This window comes from Electrophorus electricus, chromosome 22 (genome assembly GCF_013358815.1).
Source record: "Electrophorus electricus isolate fEleEle1 chromosome 22, fEleEle1.pri, whole genome shotgun sequence".
In the NCBI taxonomy this organism is placed as follows: domain Eukaryota; kingdom Metazoa; phylum Chordata; class Actinopteri; order Gymnotiformes; family Gymnotidae; genus Electrophorus; species Electrophorus electricus.
Window position 1 is genome coordinate 132,501 of NC_049556.1, and position 11,909 is coordinate 144,409.

Genomic DNA, 11,909 nt, shown 5'->3' on the forward strand with positions numbered 1-11,909 from the left:
TTAAATACTCTTTCAGTATTATGATGAAATTCTCCTGCAGTATTAAGGTGAAATACTCTTCAGTATTAAGGTGAAATACTCTTGTCTTTCAGTATTAAGGTGAAATACTCTTCAGTATTAAGGTGAAATACTCCTCAGTATTATGGTGAAATACTCTTGTCTTTCAGTATTAAGGTGAAACACTCTTTCAGTATTAAAACTAAATACTCTTTCAGTATTAAAATTAAATACTCCTTCAGTATTAAGGTGAAATACTGGTGAAATACTCTTCAGTATTAAGGGAAATACTCTTGTCTTTCAGTATTACGATGAAATGTCGTTGAAGTGTAAGGTGCTTTTTGAGACCACCGTCTACATAGAGACCATCCTCTTCTGCCTGGTATTGTTCTACGGTGTTCTCCATCTACCATGCTGGGAGATTGTAGGTCTACAAAACACCAGTAAACCCATTACAGATGACTGTAGTGAACCAGTAAACCCATCACAGATGACTCTAGTGAACCAGTAAACCCATTACAGATGCCCAGAAAGATGGAGAGGTGAGTCTGGGGCTTTTGTTTGTTGACTGAGCCGGAAATGAAGTTTGTTCACAAGCTGTCCTTGACATGGTAGTTCCATCAGACCAAGTCTGTTTCCATGATCAGTCTCTCTCTCTCTCTCTCTCTCTCTCTCTCTCTCTCTGCATGTCAGCGGTGGGCTGTGATCTCCAAAACCCAGATGAAGAATACGAAAAAGCTCTTCCACAGGGGGCAGCAGAAGACTGATGCTAAAGACATGAAGGAGGTGTCTGCCAAGGAGAACCCGTGCCACACGTGTAATCAACAAGCCAGCACGTGTGTTGCTAACAGTGTGTGTCGTGTGCTCACGGACAGGCAGAAGATGCAGAGAGGAGAGAGAAGAATCTGGAGGATGCCAAGAAGATTGTTATTGAGAACAACCCCAGCCTACCAGATCCCCAGACTGTAAGCCAGAGCTCTCCTCTGCTTCTCACAGCTAGCTGTGTTAACAGGCCATACGTTTCCGTAACCATGGCGAAAGGCCAGCTGATCCAGAAATGGGCCACTTATAGAGGCTGTTAACGAGCATCTAACTGACAGAGACTCTGTTAACGGAGGCTCTGTGTCCAACATGTGTCCAGCGTGAGCTGAGAAGCACTGCGTCAAGGCTCACGCTAAGCTTCGGTCATTAAATTCTCGCTCCAAAGCAACACAGAGCAGAGATCAGAGAATGAGACACTCAGTCAAGGCTGTTTTGTTATCCCGTATTATCCCATTATTGTCCCGTTATTAAAGGTGTGCTGGGTTGGGGTGGCACTGGGGATGCCCGGTGTTCTGCTGTTGGCCGTGTGAGTGTGGCACGGGGCTTATTCAGCTGGTGTCGGGACTGACGTGCTGGTTCTCTGTGTCAGGCTAAGATCTACCAGCTGGAGGATCTTCGGGGGAAGAGAGTGAAGGTGTTCGGCTGGGTCCACAGGTTACGGCGCCAAGGTACGTAAACACACCCGCACGCCTGGAGCAGGTGGCAGGTGTTTGGTATATCAGCCACACATTTCTCTTGAGTGGAGGTAAGCAGGGTTAAGGGCCATGAATGTGCAGTGTGGTGGAGGTGACCACGGTGGTTTGGATTTGTCTCGCGTAGGCCCGGTGTGACCTGGTAACAAGGCTACAGTAATAGACTGTAGTCAGTGTGGGTCTGTGTGAGATTCTGTGTTGTCCTGAGTCAAGGCCACGTGTGTGTGTGTGTGTTATAGGGAAGAACCTCCTGTTCATCGTGTTGAGAGATGGAACTGGCTTCTTACAATGTCTCCTTACTGATAATCCGGTACGTAATTTGATTTAATCTGTATGCTGTGATGTGCGTGTGTGAGTCTGTTGGTCTGAGCTGTTCTCTCACATCCTCTACGTGTGTGTGTGTGTGTTAAAGGAGCGTTTTGTTTGTTTCTCTGTGTGTGTGTGTCCAGGTTAACTGTGTTCCCTCGCTGTGTTACAGTGTCAGTGCTATAATGGACTGGTGCTGTCCACAGAGAGTGCAGTGGCTCTGTACGGGACCATCAGGCCAGTCCCCAATGGGAAGCAGATAAGTGTGTGTGTGTGTGTGTGTGTGTGTGTGTGTGTTAGGGCTGCACCTAGTGATTATTTTGTTAACAGTTAATGTAATGATGATTATTTATGTTTAGTCGGTTAATCTAATCAGTTATTTTAAAGGTTATTTCTTTATTACTCGATTAATATAACAACTTATCCAAAATAAATATCAACAACTTCTCAATCATCTCTTAAAAACAAAATAACAAGAAAAAGTGTGCTGAGGACAAGCAGGAAGTGCGAGTCGAGGATTTCAAACAAAACTGAAAGTAAAAACAGAGACAAAGCCGTCCATAATACTGAAGCAAGTGGACATAACAGCACATCTGCATTCGGGGACTGTTTACTAATCAGCAAAACTCCAGAAACAACCAGTGGCTGAAAGGAGGAACAAAGAGAATGTGTACACACTCACACTCATACATACACACACACACACACACACACACACACACACATGTACACACACACGTACACACACGCACACTCTCTCACACACACATACACACACACACACACACACACACACACATGTACACACACACGTACACACACGCACACTCTCTCACACACACACACATACACACACCCACACACACATGTACACACACACGCACACTCTCACACACACACACATGTACACACACACGTACACACACGCACACTCTCACACACACACACACACACACATCACCCCGCCCACGCTGGTGCAGACACAGGTGGAGGGCGGCTCCACCCTCTTCAGCCTGAACTACTTTGGTGAGCAGGCGTACCTGACCCAGTCGTCCCAGCTCTACCTGGAGACCTGCATCCCCGCGCATGGTTTGTGCTCATTTTCGTTCGAGGACCTGGTTTGTGCAGTGGTGGACCGCGTTCTCAAATCCCCCATCACCCCCCTGCTCTACGACCTCAACCCCGTACGACCTCTGACCTCTTCCTACATGATTCTTCACTACCAAATGAACTCATGCAGGTTTAAACTCCAGGGTGATCTACAGCAGGCAGATTTACACACACACACACAGATTTACCGGTCTGTTCAGAGCGGACCCTGACGGGACCCGTTGTGTTGCAGAACTTCAAGCCCCTGACGAGGCCGTTTAAGAGAATGAACTACACGGAGGCCATCGACTGGCTGAAGGGGCACGACATCCGGGAGGACGATGGGACCCACTACGAGTTTGGGGAGGTTCGTGCCCTTAACCTGCCCCCACTGGGGTAGAATGCCCCATGCTGTGAACCTGTCCCCACTGGGACAGAATGCCTTGTGCTCTTAACCTGCCCCCACTGGGGCTGCTGGGGCGTAAAGTGAAGAGTGTGAATACTGATACAAGCGTCTGTTTTTGTGTTGACTGCCAGTCTGGTGTAGCCGTAGATTATTGTGTAGTTGAACAAAATTACAATTAGTGATCGTTCATGCGTTTTTAAATAATTCTGTTTTCTGCCTCTTCTGTGTGTGTTTCATGACCCTGTAGGATATCCCAGAAGCCTCTGAGAGGCTCATGATGGACACCATTAACGAGACCATCCTGTTGTGCCGTTTCCCTGCTGAGATCAGCCCCACCCCCTACTACTAGTACACTGACCAGGTGTGTGCAGGTGTAGCCCCACCTCCTACTACTAGTACACTGATCAGGTATGTGCAGGCGTAGGCCCACCCCCTACTACTGGTACACTGACCAGGTATGTGCAGGCGTAGGCCCACCCCCTACTACTGGTACACTGATCAGGTATGTGCAGGTGTAGCCCCGCCCCCTACTACTAGTACACTGACCAGGTGTGTGCAGGTGTAGCCCCATCTCCTACTGGTACACTGACCAGGTGTGTGCAGGTGTAGCCCCACCCCCTACTACTGGTACACTGACTAGGTATTTACAGGTGTAGCCCCACCCCCTACTACTGGTACACTGACCAGGTATGTGCAGGCGTAGCCCCACCCCCTACTACTTGTACACAGACCAGGTGTGTGCAGGCGTAGCCCCACCCCCTTCTACTGGTACACTGACCAGGCATGTGCATTGTTACTGGTGGGCGTGTGTGTCTGTGTAACGTGTCACTGGTGGGCATGTGTGTCTGTGTAATGTTGTTACTGGTGGGCGTGTTTTTCAGAGGAAGTACGGGACGTGTCCACATGGAGGTTATGGTCTGGGTCTGGAGCGCTTCCTCACCTGGCTACTCGACTGTAACCACATCCGCGACATGTGCCTCTACCCACACTTTATCCAGCGCTGCAGACCCTGAACACACACACACACACACACACACACACACACACCCACACAAACACACAAATACACACACCCTCCTGCCACATTCAATCTACCTGTGCTGTTCTGCAAGACATCACATCACAAGTAACAGTTATCAGACCACAATATGAAACATTTAACTATACTATATGAATACTGTGTAGACATGTTGAGACAATTTCTGTGGAGTAATAAAGACGTGATGGTTGTGTGTGTCCATGTGCTATTCTTATTAACTCCTCTAGAGGGTCTTTAAAGAAAAGCTCTAAAGGTGGTGCTCTTTGACTATTTGGGTCCAAGTCCAGTTCGGGTGGTGCTGTTTGTATTAGCACAGGTTGGTAAACGCCCCATCAGGGTGCAGCACGTTGGGAGAGTCTTTAGTGGACATAAAGGAGCCTGTGTAGCCCAATCAATCTCCAGCCCTGTCCACATTAAACAAGGGTACTAAGCTTTAGTCCTAGATGATAGAAGCTTCAAAAGTATCCCAGCCAAAAATAGGACAGAGTTGTAGGCAGAAAATGAAAACGATTTTTCTTGATTTAGCAGTGAATATTAGTTGTGGATATTTGATGCATTCTTTTTGATTATACAAAAAGAGGTAAAGGATGTTCTTTATATATTATAATATTTCGACCTCCTGGAGATCTACAGCTCAGCAGATGTTAGTTCTGCTAATTACACACACATATTGTGTGAATACTAGAGCAGGTGTGTTGGAACTTCCCCTTTTGGAGATGTTCCCTCTACCCAACTGTCTAGTCATCACAGTTTTTCCTTGTTCAAGTCTCTCAGATCCTTACGTTTGCTAATTTTTCCTGCTTCCAACACATGGACGTAAAGACCTGACTGTTCACTGGCTGTCTAATATACCACCCCAGTTCCTCCTGAATTTACTGTGCCGGGATGATGCATCTGAGCATCAGTGCCACTACATCCTACAGCAGGGGTGAGTGATCTTACCCTCACAGAGCTGGTGTGGCTGCTGGTGTTCATTCTAACAATCATCTGATGAGCTGTCTCAGGTAGGTCCAAGCTATTATGAGCTTTGTAGTGACTCCATTACCCAGTGAACAGTTTCACATTAAAGCTGAGGAGAGTCAGTGTGAAGTAATGTGTAAAACACTAATCTGTGGTCTAGTTGTTGATTACTTGAAATCTAAAGTCTGTTATGAAATACACTGAGATAGTGTTTCTTTGGCTGCTGAATATCTCATCTGACATCAGTGCAATGATAATGAACACAATTTATTTGGTTGTTATTTATTTAACTAGAACATAAAAAAGGAAACTAGTCCAACAAAGTAAAAGATCATTAAAATAAATGACACACAATAGTAACATGTGCTTAAAAGTGAAAACACTACTGCACGATGCTTCATATAAACTGGTGGTCAGCTGGCAGTAAGTTACCAGAGTTCAAACATTCAATCTCACATGTGAAATGACTTCAAGCAAACAGAACAATGTCCTTCCATCTTCAGTATTTTCCTTTAGACTCTCACTCCTCTGAGACTGCATTTTTAGTCAGAGCTGTAGAAAAAACATCAAACACAGAAATCAAAGTGTAGGTGTTAGAAAGCTCCCCCTGGTGTTATTGGATTATCATTTAATAAATGTTTATTGCAGTCTTGGTCTTGTAGTTCAGAGAAGGAAAAAAAGCATGTCTTGTCTCCAACGCAAGCAACATGTCGACATTGTCAATGATTGTGGGGAGAAAATCAGTATTTTATTAAACCAGCATATAAAATAGTTTTAAATGTCTGTATACAAAAGTGTAAACTATGTATAAAACTTCTAAGTTGTTGGTGGTTGCGGTTCCCATGGTAACCTGCACTGTTTTGTTTTCATTGATCTCTCTGCTCTGTCGTGACTGTGTGTTGTTTGGCTCTAGTTAGTGTGTGTATTTACACTCATGTTTCTTTTAGTATTTGCTGTCTTGCCTAAAGTAACATTTTCTGGTTCCAGTCATTGTTCTCTTCACTCTTGTTTTTAACTACTGGTTTCATGACCATGTGCTGCTTTTATAAACCATGATTTTTATGGATAACACATAACAGACACTTTACTGTCATGTGTCCTGCTTGTCTTAGCAGTAGTAAGAGTCATGACAGAGTGGTGAAAGTCATAAAAACACAGAGAAGAAAGACCAACCTTACGATGCGCTTTCAGATTCAAACAAATGTAAGATTGTTTCCTCTTTTCTTCCAGTGTGTGTAATGTGTGTCTAAGAGGAAGAGTTCTCACCGTGAGCTCTGTAGCATTTGACCCCCAGCACGATGGACACTAGCAGATATGGAGAGACTGCCAGTAGACTACTGAGCAGACTGAGGATGGAGAATGGAGCTTCTGAATGGGACAGAGCTGATCACACACACACACACACACACACACACACACACACACACACACACATACACACACACACACACACACACACACACACACACACACACACACACACACAGACACACACACACACACACACACAATTAATCACAGCTGAAGAGCTACAGTGCTTCTGTGACTCTGCAGAGCATTGAGGATGAGGGATGGGATACCGACGTGAGCCGTGTGAACAAAGACGTTTATTTTAAACAGATGAAAAACACGAACAGCTACAAATGAGAAGCCACATGACGAAACATGGAAGTCAACATAATGGAATGGAATGATAAAAAATACAATTAAACTAAAATAAAAATATAAACCAAAGAAAAGTGACACTCATTGCAAACAAGCCGTATAACTTAATTCATTCATTTATTCATGTGGTAGCCACCCAAACACTTTACAAAAATTATAATATCAACAATACACAGAACCTGTTGCATTGTTTATTTTAACTGGGTAATAATAAAAAGGATGTGTGTGAGTGAGAGGAGTTATTTATGTGCTGCTGCATATTTGCTCTGCTACAGTTAAAACTAAACTGAGCAGCAAATCCAAAGAGTTTGTAGGAGCAGGTTTTCTAGAAAAGGGAATCACACAACAACGATGGGAGCTTAACACTTTCATGACTGAATAATATCGATTCATATAGTAAAATATCCAGTCAGGCATAATTATATCAACTCAGATGGAGATGAAACACACAGTTGAGGACATGCAATAGCAGAGTGCATAGAGATATCTGTTAGAAATGACTAACATTCTCAAATTAAAAATAGATTAAGTATTTAAGTATTTTAAATATTTTAAAATAAATACTATAGACTCTCAGTAACATGGTGTAGCAGTAGTGAAGCAATAGATTAATCAACAGACTTTTAATTAACTGTTTATATCAGATTTGTTTATAATTTGATGAATTCAGTTGTTTTTCACTTTATTTAGGTGTCCAAGTTCATATCTGTAGATGTTAACCTGAGAAGTCACTGAACATGTAACAGGTATAATACAAACCATCTTAGCATACTCAACAAGTTGTTATACACATGCTGTTAACATTCTGTAACTGGATTTTAACTGGACTTTGAGATGGGGTTGGGGTCAGGATTACAGTCCTGCTCATTCAAATGTGAGTGTGATTGTCTCTGTACTCAATATTTGTGTCCAATTGGACTGCACAGTCAGAACCACCTCAGGCTCCATTGTAGAAATCACACAGTACTTAAATTTTGCTTTTAAATTCACCTCTCAATAAGATCATTTGTTGGAAGCTTATTAAACCTTTGAAAGCTTGTTAAAAGAATCTAATAAGAGATTTTGATAAGAGAAGTGAACTTGAAGGAATAAATAAATGGTATGTATTACTTCACATTCAGCTCAGCTGAACCACATCTGGTGGGAGTAATGGTAGTGTTGATACAGTAGGAGTAACGGTGGTGAAGGTACAGTAGGAGTAATGTGGTGACAGTACAGTAGGAGTAATGTGGTGATAGTACAGCAGGAGTAATGTAGTGATAGTACAGTAGGAGTAATGTGATGACAGTACAGTAGGAGTAATGGTGGTGATGGTACAGTAGGAGTAATGTGGTGATATTACAGGTGGTTCTTAAAGTCAACAGAAATGAAAACAAAAGTTTTTATTGTCCAAAACTCTCCCACACATTCCTAGTATTAAAATGGCCCCTAGTTTACAAATAGGTTTTATGCCATTGGGACCACTTATCTACTTGAACACAGTTAAATGTCACAATATATCCAGCAATGTAATAGCATTTTATTTTTCTATAATGAATGAGTGTATTACATGTAAATTTAAGCCTTAATTAATGTAACTGGATTCCATGTGAACGCTTTATGTTACATTTATGTAAATACTGATTCACACCACAAGATGGGGGTGTTTCCTTGAATACTTGGGTTACTCTAATTTGATTTCCTATTTCTGCTGTGGATAAAATATGTAGAAAACATCTATTTTGTCTCTTAGAAAATGATGGGCAACAGTTACTTTACATGGCTTCAATGACTAAATGTAACTAATGTGTATCCATAGTCTCAAATACTCAAATGCATCTAAAAATACAAATATATAAACTGAAGAGAGTTCAGTCAGGGACAGGACATGGTGTTCATGGTGTTCACAGTAAACCCAGTACAAGCATAAGTTCACTACATGGAGTCTCACCCTGCACTGTGATGTTGACAGAATTACTGCTCCAAGATTCAGAATTATAAAATGATTTTCTTGCCAACATACATTTGAAGCTCTGGTTAAATTTGAAGCTCTGGTTAAATTAGTGTAATAATAAAGATGTGAAATCTTTAAATTCTGACCTCTGACTGAGACCCAGCTGTGTGGTGACTCTCCTCTCTCTGGGTGTTTACAGTAGTAGACACCCTCATCTGACTTTGAGACAGTACGGATGGTGATTTCTCCTGCAGTCTGTGTCTGGATGAGTGATCCATCTTTATATAAATCAGCTCTGAGGTGTGATGTGATAGTGGGGTGAAGGAAACAGTGTAGAGTCAGAGGATCTCCCTCAGTCACAGGATGGACAGAACTTTCCAGAATCACACCACCATCTAGAACAGAGAAATCACTTTACTCATCATTACAGAGAGAAGGATTCCAGCATGAATGCTGAATATTACATAACAGGGACACAGAACACACACACAATACACCCAATTATTGGAAAGCAAACTAACGTCTCTCTCTCTCTCTCTCTCTCTCTCTCTCTCACACACACACACACACACACACACACACACACACACACACACACACACACACACACACACACACACACACACACACACACACACACACCGAGAAGATGTTAAACAGCTTTTCTTATTAACTCTAGTTAACAGTTTTCTTAGCCAGTAACTGATAGTTCTATATATTGTGAACTATAATGTAATGTTATCAAACATTTCCTTTTCTCCTTAACTAGTGAGTGCACTACATGCAGACTCACTGTGCACTGTGATGTTAACAGGATTGCTGCTCCCTCCAGATTCAGACTGACACCAGTACACTCCAGTGTGGGATGTGTAGAGGTATCTGATGGTGCATGTAGATCCTGTAACTGATCCCCAGGGTGATAAACAATCTGAGACATTCCCACTGTGTGTGTATCCTCTCACTCTCCATCCAGTAGAGTCACTCTGTCCCTTACAGCTCAGTGAGAGAGAGTCACCACTAAAGTGTTGAGTTCTGCTGGGACTGATGATCAGAGAGATTGGAGGAGACAGACCTTAGAAACAGAAATTATACATCACGTGTTATTATTATTGTCTTATCATAGCAGAAGTGTAGTGAACACATTTAACATGGAAAGATTACAACCATTGTGTTGATTGGTCTGATGATAGAAAATTATTTTAATAAAATCGGTTTAATAATATCTAGGTAGTGACATCTATCTAAGATCATGATTGTGTCTATTGAGGTAACATAACAGCCCGAGTACCACAGGGCAAGGAGCAGTACGTACAGACTCCCTTGATGGTGACACACGTTTATTAACACACCATCAAGACAACGGCACTCACATATAACATAAACAGTGAACATGAATACAGCTACAGCTAACACTGACACTATGAACATTCCGACCATAAACATGAATGTGAACATGAGCAAAGACTGACAACAACGCACACACCAACAATGGTTTAAATACTACAAACATAACAAGACTGAACCAGATGCAGGTGTGTGCTGACAGCTGGCCGTGGTTACAAATAGGACGAGTCACAAATAGTCGACAAGAAACTCCCACTGCATGCGGCGGGCCATACCACGTGATCAGTGGGAAGGTAATAAAAAGAGTGTTTACAAGGAAAAGAGACTCAACATTGCATTAGACATGATAACATTAACCATCAGGGAGTACAGGCCAGAGCCCTAGTAGAGGCCTCTGCAGGCTTCAGTAAAGGATCATGGGTAGGCTTTGGTGGAACTCAAGGTAAGATATACGACCTCTCCACCAGACTCAGGACTGTAGAGAAAAACATCTTCTTTAGGACAAGGTCAAGAGAAGCCTTCTCTTGGAATGTAGCGGTAACAGCTTCCACCTGGTGTGGGTGTTGAATATCAGTTTGCAAATTGAGGTTGTTACGGAAAGATGTGTGTGTGTGTGTGTGTGTGTGTGTTCCAGATTCACTGCCAGGATTTCCACCATGTTTGAGACTCCGCCACGTTCCTTGCCGGGTTTTCCAGCCAACTGTGTCGTTTAAAAGGCCCTCCCACGAGAGAGGAAGAGGAAGACAGCGAGTAAGGAGACTGTGTGTTAGCTTGGAGTTTGTTTGGCTGTGATTGAACATTTGTATGACATGTTGTGTATCACCTTGTTTTTCCACATTTTTGAACTTCGTCTTTGGCTTCGCCCCTCCTGCTTCGGTAGCTGTGTATACCTACATATATATAGATTGTGTAAAGAGTGTAAATATTGTTTGTTTGGTACATTGGTGTTGGACACTGGTGGTAAGGAGTGACTGCAGTTTTTGTTGGGTGTGGGTTTTGTCTGTTTATGTCAGGAAGTTAGAAAGGTTTGTTGTATGTTTCTTGTGTTATTAGGATTAGTTAGGGTATAGTTTTATTTCCTTAGTGTGGGTTTTGGTTATTATTTTGGCCTGGGTCACTCCTGAAGGAATTGCACCAGTAAGATTATTTGTAAATCATAACCTCTGTACAATACACTAAAATAACCTTCCATTTGTGCTTCTGTTTGTTTTGTTGCTGTTCATTTTTTTCCACAACTTCTGTTACGTTAGACATTTGCACTTCTTTTTCCTTGTTACAGCCTCACAGCCTAGACGGGGTCATAACAAGGTAATAAAATGATATTGTAAGCAGAAAAATAGGGACTGGTTTCATGCTGGAAAGACCTCTGTAGGCTTCAGTGTAAATCCTCAGGAGGCCTCTGACAGGCCTCTAGGGGCCTCAGTCGAGGGGCAGCCTTGCTTCAAGGACGGGACAGCCCGGCCAAGCACCGGAAGAAACAATAGGGACATCACTGGAAGAACCAATATGGGCATCCGGTGATATAGAATATGATCGCCTTTAAAAAGTAGAAGTAGTTCAGGATGAACGTAATGGTACCAAGAACGGGTTGGTGTAAGTATTGAATATCAATTTGCATACATTGAATAATGTTTGGTGTGGAGAACAATAGTGGAA

At 42.7% G+C, this 11,909-nt stretch overlaps 1 protein-coding gene and 1 pseudogene across 1 annotated transcript; one reads left to right on the plus strand and one right to left on the minus strand.

Annotated features, from left to right (window-relative positions):
* Positions 1–313: 313 nt before the first annotated feature.
* Positions 314–4,325, plus strand: LOC113569642 (annotated as a pseudogene).
* Positions 4,326–5,658: 1,333 nt separating this feature from the next.
* LOC118240634 (high affinity immunoglobulin epsilon receptor subunit alpha-like) lies at positions 5,659–10,076 on the minus strand. Its single transcript, XM_035521705.1, has 5 exons — positions 10,058–10,076; positions 9,703–9,918; positions 9,056–9,304; positions 6,578–6,694; positions 5,659–5,863 (listed from the first exon to the last, which is right to left on the minus strand). The coding sequence occupies exons 1-5, from the start codon at positions 10,074–10,076 to the stop codon at positions 5,832–5,834; spliced, it is 633 nt and encodes a 210-aa protein (XP_035377598.1). The 3' UTR covers positions 5,659–5,831.
* Positions 10,077–11,909: the final 1,833 nt, after the last annotated feature.